The 17,977-nt window shown below is 41.6% G+C and overlaps 2 protein-coding genes across 5 annotated transcripts; both read right to left on the bottom strand.

Moving 5' to 3' along the window:
* Positions 1-615: 615 nt before the first annotated feature.
* On the bottom strand, positions 616-8,274 carry LOC133133059 (15-hydroxyprostaglandin dehydrogenase [NAD(+)]-like). 4 transcript variants are annotated; one of them, XR_009709188.1, is made up of 8 exons: positions 7,972-8,274; positions 7,740-7,863; positions 4,987-5,093; positions 3,608-3,704; positions 2,890-2,966; positions 2,292-2,455; positions 1,804-2,026; positions 616-1,403 (listed from the first exon to the last, which is right to left on the bottom strand). XR_009709188.1 is itself a non-coding variant. In XM_061249021.1 (7 exons), the coding sequence occupies exons 1-7, from the start codon at positions 8,062-8,064 to the stop codon at positions 1,855-1,857; spliced, it is 834 nt and encodes a 277-aa protein (XP_061105005.1). In that variant the 5' UTR covers positions 8,065-8,274; the 3' UTR covers positions 616-1,854. The 4 variants fall into 4 exon arrangements, 3 of the variants coding, with proteins under 3 accessions (XP_061105005.1, XP_061105006.1, XP_061105007.1); XM_061249021.1 differs by having other exon boundaries at positions 616-2,026; XM_061249022.1 differs by lacking the exons at positions 616-1,403; positions 1,804-2,026 and having other exon boundaries at positions 2,319-2,455; positions 3,561-3,704.
* Positions 8,275-11,273: 2,999 nt separating this feature from the next.
* Positions 11,274-17,471, bottom strand: LOC133133885 (15-hydroxyprostaglandin dehydrogenase [NAD(+)]-like). The gene is made up of 7 exons (XM_061250162.1): positions 16,302-17,471; positions 15,095-15,218; positions 14,649-14,755; positions 13,999-14,095; positions 12,353-12,429; positions 11,918-12,072; positions 11,274-11,530 (listed from the first exon to the last, which is right to left on the bottom strand). Exons 1-7 carry the CDS (start codon positions 16,392-16,394, stop codon positions 11,398-11,400), a joined length of 786 nt encoding a protein of 261 aa, XP_061106146.1. The 5' UTR covers positions 16,395-17,471; the 3' UTR covers positions 11,274-11,397.
* Between the last annotated feature and the right edge of the window lie 506 nt (positions 17,472-17,977).

Below are 17,977 nucleotides of genomic sequence, written 5' to 3' on the forward strand. Positions count from 1 at the left end.
CTTCTCGTGCACTGATTCGCTAGCTGGACAGCCAATCAGAGAGCTCTCTCTCATCGACGGCTCCGGGGGCTCCGACGCCGATTCAACATGTTGAATCGGCGTCGGAGCCCTCCAAAACACGCCGACGGACACACCGGAAAGACTCGGCCGACAGGGCACCACCTACGTCCGACCGTCGGTTTGGTGTGTCCGGGCCTTTACTGCCTTATACCTTGTACCTTAACCATTATGCAACTGGGCGCCCCAAATGCAATGCACAGCTGATGTCCTCAGTGTAGGTGTGTATGTCATTATGACCTGCTTGACACAACCTAGACCTACTGAAACCAGTCCGGTATGTTTTTGTGCTTAAAGAGTAGTAGCTAGTTGCTAGTAATGATATTGCTTGTGCTCATAAGAACATCTCACCGCAACCTTTGGTGGTTATACTCAAGACGGCATTCTGGGGGATTCAAGCTCTTATCAAATAGTTGTGTTAACTCAACAGCCACACCTAGTGGCCGTGTATATTATTGTCAGTCATTTTCTGCTTGACATCCTACATGACCATAAACAGAAGAAAAATGGAACAGCTTCCCAACAAGCAGATGAAAATGATTTAATTAACGAGAAAGTTGGACCTATATAAGAACATTGTACTTGCATAGTTTTGTAAATCCATGCATTTCTTATAAACATGCAGTCAGTTCAAGGAATAACATGTCCGGTGCCCACATGCATAAAAAGATGCAAAATACATACAGACAGCAGAATCATTTGTGAACAAAAATGATTAGAATATGGTTTTAAAAAATAGACACCACTGACATTGCAGGAGCTACAATATGAACATCCTCTTAGCCAGGTTGATCTTCATGAGGCAAAAAAATGTTCTTTGATGTTCTACAATGCAATGAGCAAGACACCTAACCCCCAAATGTTCCTGATGAGCTGGTTGGGGCCTTGTATGGCAGCCAATCACCGTTGGTGACATTGCGGGGCTCAGGCAGCAACAGCAGTTCAATCATTTACAATGTATTAAAACAATGTTGGTACTGCACCCCAGAATAATGGCATGGCTCTGGTTGATAATATATGTAGATATACAGTTGCCGTACTTCAGTATAGACAGATAGATCATTGCATTTTTATAGTACTTTTCTAGTGCTTTAAGAGTGATGAGGGGAAAACTCACCTCAACCACCACCAATGTGTCACACCCACCTCTGTGATGCAATGGCAGCCATTTTGCACCAGAACGCTCAGAGAGAAAGATTCTCGCTACTTAAATCAAGGGATGATTAGGTGGCAAGTTGAAACAGCCAGTTTGAGAATTTAGCCAGGACACTGGGGAACACCCTACTCTTTGCGAAGGGTGTCATGGGATATTTAAAACATGCAGGTCTGTGGGAATTTGTAACTGTGGAATTATATCTGGAAAGAGACATCAGGAGTTTAATGTCCATTTTCTGGCACCATATGTAGAAAACATTTCAAATCTCAGAAGAACAATCAGGGTGAAGTTTCCTGAGAGTGAGGTGAGGAGGATTCTCAAGAGTAACTGAAGAGTTAAATGAAGATAGCCTTCCCTTCAGTTAACTCTTTAGGGGTGGGTTTCCCGATAACGTTGGCTCTTCGGATAAACAAGTATGTTAGGTTTTTAATCATCTCAGTACATGGGTTTCCCGAACACACTCGTTAGACAGACTCTTAAGAGGAACATAACAAACTTCTTTGCCATGCACATTCCTGCTAAAGGCATGAATAGTTATAGGTGGAGTTTCACATCATATGTTTCTTTGCCAATCAACACTGAAAAACAAAGTGCTCAGAATGTGAGAACATGTCACATTATCATTAAACTATAACTACCATTTACTGGGAAGGGGGCTTAGGCTCAGTACAGGGAATATGGGCCTTTAGATCAAGCATGAATTCCTTTGGAAAATCCATGTAGCTGCAGCCTTCCTCTTTCACCACCATCACTGCCCCGTTCTTGTCCTCATCAGTCACCAGCTGCAGGAACCCCTCAGCCACCGCTGGTACCCTGAAAACACAACACCCCCCACGCCTTAAACAGAGACAGAGCCACCACTGGTAGCCTGAAAACACACAACACCCCCCACCCCTTAAACAGAGACATAGCCACCACTGGTACCCTAAGAATACACTATACCCCAATCCCTTAAATAGAAACACTTAGCTACCACTCTGAAAAATACTTTTGGGGTTATGCAGCAGATAAATGATGGTCATGGTGCCACCGGCGACTGGTTTAGTGAAAACAGACAGAAGCTTTGAGAGGAACTCACTCGATTATCCCCATTTGCGCTTGAATGTCCTGGACTAGGTGGAAGAGGTGGAAAAACTGTCCGGCTGTTCCCGCATTGGACATGAATTCGGCGAGGGGAGTTTTGACAAAAGTGGGACAGAGGGTGTTGATCCTCACGCCATACCCACTCATCATCGAGGCGTCCTGTAACACACACACACACACACACACACCATGGAATCATCAGTCCCTTATGTAGATAATTAAAATGTAAATGTTTTGCTACAGATACACAGACAGTGGTATGCAAAGCTGAGGGCACTCCTGGTCAAATTGCATGTTTTGTTGAATCACAAAGTGAAAAGTTGCAATTCAGTATAGCAACTTGATAGCAACTGACTATTTTAAAGCGAATAACGGCTTTGAAATTCGCAGTTATGATATTAACAAATGTACCTCATTTCGTTAAACAAAACGTCTATGGGAAAAATCCCTCTGGGAAAAAATCTGCAGAGAGAACCGATGGCTCAAAATTGCTATCTCTCTTCAAGTTTTTATGAATACAAACTGTAGAACTCTAGGAGGGCAGAACTACATAACAGATTAGAGGTGTCCATTTTTCTCATGACGGAACTTACTGCCACAGACCGGCTGAACCCAACTACTGCATGTTTGGCAGCCGCGTATACAGGCAAGAGTAAGAAGGGAGCCAGGCCTGTTGGGTGCAGACAGATCAGCCAATATCAGTCATCTAGCACAAACAGACAATTAAATTCACCCAGCAAAGACAACAATCCACAGCATTATTCTTGTTAACCTCTTCAACAAGGCATATATTATAAGGAGTCATTTAATTTATAGTCTTCCCAAGAACAGCGTACTCAAATGTATTAAATAAAATACTAAATTAAAGTAAATTTAAAATATCTAACAACTAAATTTGTTGTTAGATGTTTTGGATAACAGTAATTTTATGAGACTGATTACTTTTTGCAGTTATACTGCTACATAACATTAATTGGCGCCCGGTTTCGTAGAGAGTAAAATCCCAACATTATTTGGCGGCTCGTGCCAAGGACCCGACACCAGTTTGAGTTGTCAACGACTTTTCACAGTGCCCGCGCCATTTTTAATCTCCTGTCAAACGATGCTTGTCATGGTTACAGAACTTTAAGCACTTAGAGCGATGCACTGTGTATAAACAATGTCTCGGGAATACGTTAATGTTCAATAGTAGGATATTAAGCATCGAAACACACAAGTTTTTTGACATTAAAAACATTGATATACAACAAGGAAAAAAACTTACAAAATGTTCCCAGGACAGATCAATGCTCATAGACGCTGTAAAGCTACCTGCTATGGAAGCTATATTGACTATGACCCCTCCTTCTCCTCCAGTGTCCTTCTTCATGTGCTCAAGTGCCAGATAGGTGCCCCGAATCACTGCATTCTGTCAACAGACATGGAAGATTGCTCTGGTTATTATTCCATAAAGCTTTGTTCCAGAACATTTGTGGCTCATCTCTGTACTTCTTTGCAAATTGTAATCTCGCCTTCCAATTCTTACTACTGATGAGTGGTTTGCATCTTGTGGTATGACCTCTATATTGCTGTTCTCTAAGTCTTCTTCGAACGGTTGATTGAGATACCTTCACCCCTGCCTTGTGGAGATTGTTTGTGATGTCACTGACTGATGTTTTGGAGTTTTTTCTTCACAGCTCTCACAATGTTTCTGTCATCAACTGCTGTTGTTTTCCTTGGTCACCCTGTTCAATGTCTGCTGCTTAGTATGCCAGCGGTTTCTTTCTTTTTCAGGACATTTTAAGTTGTTGTACAAGCTATCCCCAATGCTTGTGAAATGGTTTCCCCTCTTTTCTAAGCTTCAAAATGACTTGCTTTTCCCCCTAAAGACTCTCTGGTCTTCATGTCAGTTTATCTTTTGTAACACAAATGCAATCTTCACCGGCAAAGACCAAGGCTAAAACCAAGAGCGACTCAATTGCCTTCAATGTATAGCAAAAACAAAGGAATTGACCTTGCTGTTCCAATTTTTTTGGATGACATTACTTTATTGAACCCTGTGGGTAATTTGTACCTGGGGAGCAATGTGGTAGTCTGAGGGTTGCCAGTTCAGTCCCGCCCTGGGTGTGTTGAGGTGTCCCTGAGCAAGACACCAAACCCCCAATTGCTCTCAACAAGCTGTTTGGTGCCTTGCATGGCAGTCAATCGCCATTGGTGTGTGTGTGTGTGAATGGGTGCAGACGCATTAAATATAATGGCATTCAGTAGATAGATCATTGCATAGCACTATGATAGCACTTTTCTAGACACTCACTTACAGTGATGAGGTGGGGGAACTCGCCTCAGCCACGACCAATGTGAGGTTTGGTGAAGTTTGGTGATACCAGCTGAGGTGGAGAGGGAGAGAACAATGTTTTTGCCAATTTAATCAGGATGATTAGGTGCCTGGTTGAAGGAGCCAGGGTTGGCAATTCAGCGAGGACACCGGGGAACCCCTACTCTTTGTGAAGAGTGTCATGCTATTCTTAATGTCCACAGTGCGTCAGGGCCTCAGTTTAACATCTGACCTGAACGATGGCGGCTCCTACTGCACAGTGTCCCCATCACAGCGCTGAAGCAGTGAAGATCGCCCCCTACTGGCCCTCCAACACGACTTCCAACAGCAATTGGCAAGATTTGTTATTTCAAAAAGTTATTGAAAGGTATCTTACCAGATTTATTGCCACCATTTTCTCCCAGTTAGTCTCGTCCACAATCCCTGCATTGTTGCTCATTATGTTGATTCTGCCAAACCTTTTGATGGTTTTTTGGAATGCATCTGTTGGCAAAGGGAATGTCACCACAAACAATAGCATTAGAACCAAGGTTCCTGTTTATTTAGGATAATTTTCAGTTCATTTGGGTATAGTGAACAATAGCAAAACAGTGCATTTCAGGGATACTGATTATAGCGATCTTCAAATCGCTAACACTTTCAAGAAAAAGTTCTACAAAAACTCAAAAGATACAAATGCTTGTACAAGTGGAACTGTCTAGACACATGCGATTGTACCCCTAGCCAGCAACAGCCTAATGTTTTTGTACCTTTTATACTTATATACGGTACTTATTCGTACCCAAATCAAACATAATTGTACTTTATTTGGCAAACCTAAAAGTTAAAAAATCGAATGTATAACAGGTCCTCTGCATGGACTTTGCGTGTTCTGCCTGTGTTTGCATGGGTTTACTCTGGGTACTCCGGTTTCCTCCTGCGCTCAATATTTACCGTTGGTTTTTCCTACGTGCAGTCCAATCTCCATTTGCCCTTTTATCCAGATTAGGGCTGCGATTTTTCAGAGCAATATTGCGATTGCAATTTGCTTTATTTAGCTTAAAGTCCCTTCCCTATTGTATTCACAGTGCATAAGATTGAAATTCTACATTATAACTACATTATTATGAATTCTGCATTATAACGGTCACAACATTCGATGCCATCAACATAAAACTGCTCTAATAATCGCCTACTGACATGTAAACATTGATATAAAACAAATAATAATCAATTAACTTTTGAATTGAAAAACCAAAGGTTCACAATAAAAATCTTTTGATAACTTTAAACCTTCTGTAAATATTTTAGCAACATAAAACTACAGTTTTGCCAGCAAATATTGCGACAATAAGAACACAAGATCACAGAAAACCACTATATGATGGGTAGTAGAGAGCGGACAATTTAAAGTTCCTTGAGGGGTATCATAGCACAGCTGCTACACATGTAGGCCACTGTTATAGTTTTTCATTATATTGCATCATTTGAGTGCTGTTGGATCATCTTAGCTGGGTGTGGCAAAATTTACATTTGGCTTTTTTTTCTGGTATCTGCTCTAAATGAGACAAATTACACAAAGCCGACACAAACTAAACATCCTAATACACAAGTAAATATCACAGAGAGACAACAATTAAGGTTCACATCCGATTCAAGGCCCTAGTGTTGGCATTTCAGGCTGCTAAGGGGACTGCCCCACCTTACATACAATCCCTGATCACTCCCTACTCCCCAGCTAGACCACTCCGGTCTGCCAGCTCTGGTCGCCTTACGGTTCCCTCTTTATGTGCACCTGACGGTCGAGCTGCACGTTCACGCCTGTTTTCCGTTCTGGTTCCTCAGTGGTGGAATGACTTGCCTACCACTATCAGGACAGCAGAATCCCTCCCCCTATTTCGACGCAGACTCAAAACACACCTCTTCAAACTCTACCTTAGTCCTCCCTCCTGATTTCCCCCGCCCCCCCCCCCCCCCCCCCCGTCCTTTCTGACACCCCTATCCTTGTCTAACCCCCCCAAAAAAATAAATAAATAAAATATGGCACTTATGATGACGACTATATGTTTAGAACAGCATTCCATGTGTATGTTCCTAGTTCTGGATGTGATGCTTTGACTTGTGGTAGAACCTATGCACTTGTAAATCGCTTTGGATTAAAAGCGTCTGCCAAATGACAAAAATGTAAAAAATGTAAAGGTAGGGAGGGACAGGGAAAGGTGCGTCTTCAGTTTGCGCTTGAAGATGGCAAGAGATTCTACTGTTCTGACCACCACGGGGAGTTCGTTCTACCACCGTGGAGCCAGAACAGACAGTAGTCGGGAAGTGGAAGTTCGGAGAGGGGGAGGCGCCAAGCGGCCTGTGGAGGCCGAACGAAGAGGTCTGGCAGGGGTGTGGAGGGAAGTAAGCAGGGTTCGTGTCCTCTGGCGATCCTGTCCTGTCACTTTTCCTCCAGATGGACAACTGTATAAGCACTCCCGAACAAATATTTAACACTATTTTATGTCATTAAAAAAAACCGCAGCCTTTGCGACTTGGAAATTGCGTTCTTTTAAGTCGATTAAATAATGATAAAATAGTTCAATTAAAACGTAAGATATGAATGATATTCATAAATATGACGCGAGCTGGTGAATGGTTCTCGAGTCTCCATTCTAAAGGACGGCGCAAATGGACGAATGTTTGTTCGACACAAGTCATGATGTGCTGTGCCAAAATAGGTAAGCGAACCATCCAGCTACCAGATGAATCGCGATATTATAAACATTTTTAAAGGAAAGAAATCTTTAGAAAAATGGGGGGAAAGGCAAAGGTTCAAGACTGTATTTAACAGAAATCAATGGGAATGAACTATGCATCCCATAACGCATTGCGAACGATGTAATCGAATCGCACTCACTTTGGCGTTTAAAACGGTATACTCCTATACCCACTCTTGGCTCACAAGGTGACATGAACCCACAGTCCTTCCAAGGTTGATCTCTGGACTCTGATGTGATGTCCCTGACTCTGCACCGCTTATGCTTTTGTTAAAATCTTGTGACTTTCCACACCACCCGAGCTTACCAGTTTAGTTCCGTTATCTCCAAATTGTACAAAAAATAAATAATAACTTTCCGTGTAAAATAACAATAATAAAAGTTAGCATACCTTTCAGTTGTTCGTCTGAGGTCACATCGCATTTCAAGAAAATGGTACGGTCTTCTCCGTACTCTTTATCAAAATCCGCTTTGGCGCTTTTCCCAACCGTTTCATTTATATCCAACAGTGCCACCTAAATACGTAAATCTATTGTTACAAACACCATAGAAGACGGACATTCTGGAGAATAACGATTCTCTTACGGCCCTTTAGAAAGTGAATAAACATTTTGAATACTTACCGTTGCTCCATTTTTCAGAAGAATGTCAGAAAAGCCTTTCCCTAAACCTTGCCCCGCACCAGTTACAAGAGCTACCTTACCACTTAATGTCATAACTGGAGAAAGTTACAGTTCAGCGTCTTACCAAATAACTTTACAAATAACAATCACACATTTGTCACTTTCTGTGAAAAAAAGAAAATTATGTAAGTTTACTGAAAAATACCTCCGTGCGAACCATAAAACTGCAGATTTTATGTACTCAGGCTATTAATCAACTTCAAACTTGGAAATATTTTTTCAATTGCTGAATGCGCTTACTGTTAGAAATAGCTATCTTTTGTCCAGAGTTATAAGTGAAGTTTAATATAAGACATTACCACCGCCACGTGATATGTGATGCCAGCGATAGGAGTGGCCAAACCGGACAGATGTTGGCTTCAAGTACTGTAGGAAATTGCACTTGGATGACCCTGTAAAGTAGTCATTTATATGGCGTTTGAAGATTTCCCTACGAATCAGTTTGCATAAAAACACCGATCGTAATCTGATGCACCTCACCAATTGCTTTATCAAACATTAACAAATAAAAAATTAAATGAATTGTTTTGCAGTGTAGTTAGCCATTACATAAGAGAGGCATTGCTACATCCTGACGAGGTCAATGGGTTCTTGTCCTTAGCAGAAGGGTCATTCTTTAATCTGTGGTGCAAACTATGTCCGAACAATTACATAAAAAAAAAGAAAAACATACTTATTGTCAGAAAATTGATTTATGTGTTTTCATTAATCTCATTTAAGATTAGGAAATAGAAAACAATATAGAAATTGAAATTGTTATATATATAACTTTTTTGTGTTACCACATCACGAAAAAGAGTGTGTCCGAAGCCTTTTGCAATATGATGAGAACATAGGATAATATGTTACCTTTAATATTTAAATTTTAAAGGACAATTTTTTAGTCCAAATAAAAGAAAAGCACAGAAAATATTGTTTACTCATTATCTAGATTAGTTTGAAATAATATTAAATAAAATAATATTGTATCAAAAATGACTTGAAGATTTGATGTCTTTGGTGTTACCCAACAGATAATAGCTCTTTAAAAATAAGCAGAAAGAACTTCTAAACTACTTCCGGTTTGGTGATTGCACAAAGGAATTCTGACAGGTTTGACTTACCAGGCACTGGTCAATTGTTAAATTGAACAAAAAACTGAATTTTATATGTCCCAATTTCTTTTTGTCTATGGTGCTACTCGTTTATAATATGGAGTATAGCTCTTGGGTAGCACATCCGCCTCACAGCAAGGAGGTCCTGGGTTCAAATCCCGGTCGGCCGGGCCTCTCTGTGTGGAGTTTGCATGTTCTCCCCGTGTTCGCGTGGGTTTCCTCCAGGTACTCCAGTTTCCTCCCACAGTCCAAAGACATGCAGGTTAGGCTGATCGGAGAGTATAAATTGCCCGTAGGTATGAGTGTGTGAGTGAATGGTGCGTGTGCCCTGTGATGGACTGGCGACCTTTCCAGGGTGTATTCCTGCCTTTCGCCCAATGTATGCTGGGACAGCGATCCTGTTCAGGATAAGCTAATGGATGCATGGATATGTTTCCACATGTCTTCTTGCTTGTTAGCTAAAATGGCTGCATGTTAGCATTGAAGAAAGTATCATATATGTGTGCAGTTGTCTTTGGTGTTGCAGCCTTTCATGGTGACAGTGCTGTGGTGTTACTTCTCATACGACTTTGTAACATAAATGATGTGTCGTCCGTGGTGTTGCCACCCAACATCTGATCACTATATCCATTTAGAAAGTAGAAATGGACCCAGAAAAGACAGTCATGAACTGGCCTTGCCCTACTAAACTGTGAGGAAATAACAGAGTTTCCTGGGCTCTGCCAGTTTTTATAGACGATTCATATGGAAGTACAGCTCCGCAACAGCCTCTCTCATGGCCCTGATCTTGCCTAAAGCTCCTTTCGCCTGGTCTCAAGAAACTGAAGGTGCATTTCAAGGACTTAAGAGAGACTTTACATCTTCACCGGATACTCTGAGGGACGTGACGGTAATCCTCTCCGTTGCGGACTGTTTCTCTAAGTTCGTCCACTTTGTGGCACTCCCCTAAAGAGACTGCCCCTGTTCTCCGGTCGTTTCTCAACAGCACTCTGTTCCTTGATCGGGCCCAAGGCACAATCGTCCTCCGGTTTCGGGTCTGTCTCCGTTCGCCTGTGCCTTGGCTTCCAGCCGCCGCTCTTCCCGGAGGAAGAGAGAGGTGGAAGTTGCTGCTGCACAGCTCCCCGTTCGCCACGGCCACCGGGCTTCAGCCACACTCCGATGCCGCCGACGCCCGGCTCCCCATTACGCCGCAGAACAGAAAGCCTGGCTTTCGTCTCGTGATATCCCTCTTCACAGTCTGCCGCAAGTTTGCACCTGGGCTCATCAGTCTATACCCCATCACTGGAGTCATCAGCCCCTCTGCTACGAAATAAACATGGCTGCCACAAGTAATTCAATTATTCTCATTATTCTTATTCAATTATTTTTCTAGAGATTTTTTAAATGTACAATTATGTCACACTAATTAAATACAGAGTTAATGGAGTCATGATGGAGTCCATCCATCCATCCATTATCTGAACCCGCTTATCCTGAACAGGGTCACAGGGGGGCTGGAGCCTATCCCAGCATACATTGGGCGAAAGGCAGGAATACACCCTGGACAGGTCGCCAGTCATGATGGAGTCAGATAAGCAAAATCAAGCTTATCTGACTCCATCATGTTTAAAACCTGTTTGTCAGTAAGTGAGACAGGTGCTATTGAAATGTGTGAATCCCAGAGATGTGTGTGCTTTGGTCCCGGGCAGCATACCAGTGAAAGGTGAATCTGTCTCTGTGGCTAAAAAAACCTGAGACTTGTTACTTAATCCAGTTCTCAGACCTTAATACTCAGAGGTTCCTTTAAGATTTAAAAATTTTGCTATTTCCAAAGGTCCAAATGAGAGAAATTCCTGCCGTTCCAGCCCAGTAGGATAACTGACGGCCAGACTTTTTTACTGTCTGTGAACTCAAAAGGTTTGAACATTCACTTTCATTGATTTTTGTCTGGCAAAGGAACATGTACTCACGTGACTTGCAGAGCTCTACAGAGTATCAAATACACCAAATTGACATCTTGCTGTGTTTGCCTCCGACAGTACATTACTGTGGTATCGGATGTATCCAGAACTGAATAAACTACCCTATAGGAATAGGCACAGATAATGCATTGCACGCAGACATTTTGCTGGTTAGATACATGCAGGTAATTCCTGTGCACACCTCAAATACATACAATGTTATCTTTAATGTTTTCATATATAAACAATATGCATATTTGCATATTTTGTTTATAGAACATTTTATTCATGTTAACTTATAGTTTCTGTGACAAAGATTCAGGAGGGAACTTTCACGGCAGAGGATTCTTGAGCACATCCTTAAAATTCATGTAGGTGGCGCCATCTCCTGTGATCTTCATCACTGCCCCATTGTTGCTCTCATCTGTCACCAGCTGCAGGAACTTCTCAGCCACCACTGGTACTCTAAAAATGATACAACACCCCACTTCTTAAACAGACTTAGCCACCACTGAAACCGTAAAAAATACACAACACCCCTCCCAGTAACCACAGACATGGCCTCCAATGGTACCCTAAAAATCTACATCACCCCCACCCCCCCACTTAACCGGAGACATAGCCAGCATTGCATTTAAATTGACATTTTTGTCATTTGGCAGACGCTTGGTACCATAAAAATACACAACACCCTGTTACACAAATACATTTAAACTGAATTTAATTAGCAAGTATAGTTTGAATGGAGGTATGAGAGTTTTGTTTCAGGGTTATGCAGCAGATATAATGCTGGTTAAGATGCCAACAGCAACTGAATCGATGACAACAGACGGACGTTTGACGGGAACTCACTCGATAATGCCAGCCTTCAATTCATCCGTGAAATGCGAGAGGTGGGCAAACCGCCCGTACATTTCATTGGTCACATTATCGATGAGGGGAGTTTTGACCAAACCGGGACAGAGGGCGTTGACCCTCAGGCCATACCCACTCAGCCCTGAGGCTAACTGTAACACACACACACACACACACACACACACACCATGAAATCGGGTAGGTGTGGAGATGCCACGTTTCAAAAAAAAAAAAAATCATATCAAAATCTGAGCGGAGATCTCAAACATGCCGTGCATGCAAGAATACCTAACATATTTCTGTACTAGAATGGTTCTGCAAGGTGGGGGGGGGGGAATCCTAAAGCAAGAATAGAAAGACTGTTAGAGAGTAAAGGAGACCAGAACTCCATTACAGATCAGAGGTGTCCATTGACCTTCTGAAGGAACTTACCGCCACAGCCCGGGTAAACCCAACCACTCCATGTTTGGTGGCTGTGTAGACGGGAGAGTTCATGACGGGACCCAGACCTGTTATGTGCAGAAACACTTCGGCTGTTATCAGTCATCCAGCGCAGGCAAATGATGCAAATCATTGCAGAATGCAAAGACAACAATCCATAGCATCACTCTGCATGGCCTTCATAAGAATGAGGCCTCTGAAATTGTAATGATTCACACATCACACGTATGGATGTGCCCTGAAGCCTGTGAATAAATAAAGGTTCTTGCGTGAACCTTAACTGAAACTGTTAAATCAGAAAACAGCTTGTGCAGAGGTGCCACTGCATAAAAAAAACCTTTTATACTATATTATATTATGCACAATTTTAACAGCATTACTGGTGGTGTCAAGTCAAATTAAATACAAAAGGCACATTTTGAAATAAATATTGCAATAAATATATAAATGGGCTTGTATGTTTGTATATTTGCTTATTTTGTAAATTTGTTTATTTACTTCTGTATTTCTTCATCCATATAATAATGAGGGGGCGTACCACCCACTCTGATTTGTTAATGCACAGCAGAGTGCTTGTTAGGGCAGCCTGTACCCTACTGGCTATGGTACATGCCTGTAAGGTTGGTGGTTCACATTTTACATTTACATTTTAGTCATTTGGCAGACGCTTTTAATCCAAAGCGACTTACAAGTGCATAGGTTCTACCAGAAGTCCAAGCATCACATCCAGAAACTAGCAAAATACACATGAAATGCTGTTCTAAATATAGTCATCATAAGTGCATTATTTATTTATTTATTTATTTTTTGGGGGGGGGGGGGGGGTTAGACAAGGATAGGGATATCAGAAAGGAGGGGCAGGGGAAATCAGGAGGGAGGACTAAGGTAGAGTTTGAAAAGGTGGGTTTTGAGTCTGCGTCGAAATAGGGGGAGGGATTCTGCTGTTTTGATAGTGGTAGGCAAGTCATTCCACCACTGAGGAACCAGAACGGAAAACAGGCGTGAACGTGCAGCTCGACCGCCAGGTGCCCGTAGAGAGGGAACCGTAAGGCGACCAGAGCTGGCAGACCAGTTCAAGCCCTGATGCAGCTGTTGGGCCCTTGAGGACAGGCCCTTAACCGCTCCAGAGGCGATTGTACTCCACTTAACTGTTAGTTGCTTTGGATAAAAACAAAATGACTGTATGGGTGATGTAATGAACTTTCGTTGCTCTCACACAGATTGCTACTTGCTGTGGGGCTGGAATGATAGCTAGTCAGTGCCTCCACATGAAACTTTCTGATTCTCATCCAGACGCACCAACCCAGATGCACCAGTATACCAAGGCGTCAAGTGGGACTTTAGAAATGATCCTTTAAAGCAGTGGTTCTCAGTCCTGGTCCGGGTGAGCCACAGGATGTGCTGGTTTTTCATCTTAAAATCAGGTGAGGTGAGTTCATTGCTCATTTAAAGCTGTTAAGTGCTTATTTACAACAAAAACCAGTACACCCTGTGGCTCTTCGACACACCCAGGACAGTATCAAACGGGCAACCCTCCAATTGCCAGACAACTGCTGGCAATCTGCCACCTGATCCAGATAAGAAAGACCACAGCTTTAAAGGAAAGCTGTAGTAGGCATATACTTGGCTGAATCTACCTGCCATGGAAGCTGTATTGACTATGACCCCTCCTTCTCCTCCAGTGTCTTTTTTCATGTGCTGAAGTGCCAGAAAGGTGCCCCGAATCACTGCATTCTGTCAAAAGACATGGAAGACGGCTCACCAACACACAACACCATGTTACATTCACACTTCAGCGGACACGTGAAAACATGAAAGATAACTATATGTATACTAGATTGTGCTATATGTATTTTGGGGGTGTAGCAGAAATATCTGTATATATTCAACCAGCAAAATGATTTATTGGCTTCAATAGCGTAGGGCGGCATTAGGAACAGGTGTCTGAGAGCCTCAACCAGTCTGACAGGTTCTTGCATTAGGGAAGTTAAGACTTTTAGTTTCTCTGAATGTCATAGACACATTTATATTGTGCAATTTAAATCACTCAATTATGGGAAAGATATCACAACATTATGACTCACTATATTAATAATTTGTGATCAATTAGGTAAAATTTGCTGTGTATGCATAATACGTTTCAGGAAATATTTTTACTAGATCACTTTCTCGATCCTTATACATCCTTGTCCTGTTGACCACAGGAAAATGAATTCCCCCAGGTTCAGTACATGCATCTACTGTATCCCTGTGGTTAATTTTCAAAAGTTTCTAAATTATATCTTACCAGATTTATTTCTATCATTTTCTTCCAGTAAATCTCGTTCACTGTCCCTGCATTGTTGCTCACAATGTCGATTCTGCCAAACCTCTCAATGGTTTTCTGAAATGCATCTGTTGGCAAAAGCAAGTCACCATTAGCATATGTACTCCACTAGTTTGTAAGGAATTCTGTTTAAACTGCCCTATGTTGCTTCTGTACGCATGTACACTAAAAATGCTTTGTGATGAATATTCCCTTTAAATACTCTCACCTAATTTTGCCTCACATGAACCTCTAGACCTCCCAGGCTTGATTGCTGGACTCTTGATCCATGACTGTACCACCTATGCTTCTGTTTGACATCGTATGACTTTACACCCTAACAGTTTACCAGACTTTAGTCTTGTTATCTCCAGATGAAAAAGCATGGCCCCTACAGACCTCTGTATTAAAAAATAAAGATAGCCTACCTTTCAGCTGTTCATCTGACGTCACATCGCATGTCAAAAACGTGGTGCAGTCTTTTCCGTACTCTTTATCAAAATCCGCTTTGGCACTTTTCCCAACCGTTTCATCTATATCCAACAGTGCCACCTAAATGCGCAGATCTGTTGTCACACACCGTAGATTACAGACATTCTCATGAACTAATGATTTTTGTATTTGTCTTATTGGTTTTAATAGTTTTTTTTGTTCAAACAATAGCCTAATGTTGAAATTAAGGAAGCCTAACTTTCAGTCTACAGTCAGCTCCATTATTATTAATACAAATGAAGAAAAAAGGCTGCTTCTAATAAACAACACAGATAATAATCCTTATGGTCAAACATATTGGAAAACTACACTTTTATTTCAAGAGATTTAATTTAATGTTGTTTAAGTTTGAAAAAAAATAATTCAGAAAAACTTAGACGTCAAAATTATTGGCACTCCGAATAATGATTGTAAATAAAAGGAAATCAAATTAAATTGGCAATAACATTTTGTTTAGTTAGGTTTAGTTAAGGAAATATATTGTGTCAATCCATCATTCCCTGTTTCATCTGAGTATAAAAATTAGGCAACACGCATGCAAAATCTGACATCCATCAGCATGGGAAAAGCCAAAGGGCATGTCCATTCACATGACACAGATGGTAGCTAACTACCACATGCCTGGTAATGGTAATGGGTAATGTAGACTGCTAAATATACCACTTAGTACTGTAAAAACATGGAAAACATATGGAATGGTTGCAAACTTGCCAGGAAGAGGATGCACATTGTCCCCACAGACAGTGAGGAAGTTGGTAAGGGAGGCCATAAATAACCAAAGGACTGCAGATTAGGAATCACAGAGAATATTTGCATTTGCATATTTGCAGTCTCAAAAATAACCATACAATGTCACCTCCATACCAACAAATACTTTTGCAAGAAGGGTTGCAAGAAGAAAGCACTTACTGAGCACAATAAACTAAACCAAACCTCACTGGAATTATGACTGCAAGAGAGTGCTACGGTCAGATGAGATGAGAAAATTGAACAGTCTTGTTTTTAAGTTTTCAGTATTTTTTATGCATATTTATTAAGTGAGGCAATTATTCAGGATCTGACTGTGCAAAAACATACAGTGCCTTTAGAACATTCAGAAATGTTTAGAATATTTACTATTGTTGTCAGTTAGTATTACTGCACCTTCGCTCCATTTTTCAGTAGAATCCCAGAAAAGCCTTTCCCCAAACCTTGAGCAGCACCAGTAACAAGAGCTACCTTCCCACTTAAAGCCATAACTGCAAAAACAATAATAAATCACTTCAGTATCTTTACCACAGAACTGTGTTCTTTCAAACCTCAGTCACACCTCTTTCACTAAGCTTTCATACAGACAAAGCCACGCCCCGTGTCTGCTGTGGAACTGGCTTGCTGCCTTCCAGTGCTGAATCAGAATTATCAGGCTATGCACCACATGGAACTGAATACTAGTCTAATTTAATATTCTGCTAGAAAATAATAATAATAGTGCGTTTTTGTTCTGAATGCTTGAAAAGATTCCAGGAGAAAATAGTTTCTTTTCATCTTAAAATATATAACATTAAATGACATTACATTATAGTCATTTAGCAGAGGCTCTTAGCCAGGATAGGTGCTCTTAAAACCCAAGAGCAGAGTATGGTTCCATGTGTGTGAGTGATCACATAGAGAATAACTTGAACCGTTGTAGAATAATCTGATAACTGGCCAATTAGCAATACCACAGTTTTGGCAACTAGAACACCACGATTAATAAAATAATTAAATGCAAGTGCAATCATTACATATAGCTGTGAAAACAAAAAGGGTGACATGGTATTTATTCGTGTGATATATTGCCTTCAATAGGGTGACATGAGAAGAGGTTTCTGAAAGCCTGAACAGGTCTGATGGCTTCGTGTTTCAGTGTAACTATGCTGGCACATGATATTAAAAAAAAACAAGAATGCTTGGCCATTACACAAGAGCCGCTGCATTTCTAATCTGACCCTGATTTTGTTACCATGTATGAACAGCGCAACCTTGGGCTCGTTCCCTGTTGTCTCCCAATTCTCCACGACACAAGTGATGCAGAAATATCGTGCAGTAGTTTCTCGTGGACAATGCAATTTATATTTCTACAACATACAGTTGATTAGACTAAGCAGGAGACAATCCTCCCCTGGAGCAATGCAGGGTTAAGGGCCTTGCTCAAGGGCCCAACGGCTGCACTGATCTTATTGTGCCTAGACCAGGGATCAATCCCAATCATGTAAATGGTAAATGGTTGGCATTTATATAGCGCCTTTATCCAAAGCACTGTACAATTGATGCTTCTCATTCACCCATTCATACACGCACTCACACACCGACGGCGATTGGCTGCCATGCAAGGCACCAACCAGCTTGTCAGGAGCATTTGGGGGTTAGGTGTCTTGCTCAGGGACACTTCGACACAACCCTCCGACTGCCAGACGACTGCTCTTACTGCCTGAGCCATGTACCTTAACCATTATGTAACTGGGCGCCCCAAATGCAATGCACAGCTGATGTCCTCAGTGCAGGTGTGTATGTCATTATGACCTGCTTGACACAACCTAGACCTATTGAAACCAGTCCTGTATGTTTTTGTGCTTAAAGAGCTAAGCAAGCTAGTAATGAGATTGCTTGTGCTCATAAGAACATCTCACCGCAACTTTTGGTGGTTATACTCAAGACAGCATTCTGGGGGATTCAAGCTCTTATCAAATAGTTGTGTTAACTCAACAGCCACACCTAGTGGCCGTGTACATTATTGTCAGTCATTTTCTGCTTGACATCCTACATGACCATAAACAGAAGAAAAATGGAACAGCTTCCCA

The sequence above is a fragment of the Conger conger genome, chromosome 7, assembly GCF_963514075.1.
Source record: "Conger conger chromosome 7, fConCon1.1, whole genome shotgun sequence".
Lineage (NCBI taxonomy): Eukaryota > Metazoa > Chordata > Actinopteri > Anguilliformes > Congridae > Conger > Conger conger.

Bases quoted from the DNA above. Each gene is read 5' to 3' on its own strand.
- LOC133133059 (XM_061249021.1), bottom strand. From the start codon at position 8,064: ATGACATTAAGTGGTAAGGTAGCTCTTGTAACTGGTGCGGGGCAAGGT. The intron at 3,705-4,986 runs GTAAGATACCTT...GTCTGTTGACAG, and splicing joins AAATGGTGGCAATAAATCTG to AATGCAGTGATTCGGGGCAC. The intron at 2,967-3,607 runs GTAGCTTTACAG...TGCACCCAACAG, and splicing joins CAATATAGCTTCCATAGCAG to GCCTGGCTCCCTTCTTACTC.
- LOC133133885 (XM_061250162.1), bottom strand. From the start codon at position 16,394: ATGGCTTTAAGTGGGAAGGTAGCTCTTGTTACTGGTGCTGCTCAAGGT. The intron at 14,096-14,648 runs GTAAGATATAAT...GTCTTTTGACAG, and splicing joins AAATGATAGAAATAAATCTG to AATGCAGTGATTCGGGGCAC. The intron at 12,073-12,352 runs GTAAGTTCCTTC...TGTGTGTTACAG, and splicing joins GGTTTACCCGGGCTGTGGCG to TTAGCCTCAGGGCTGAGTGG.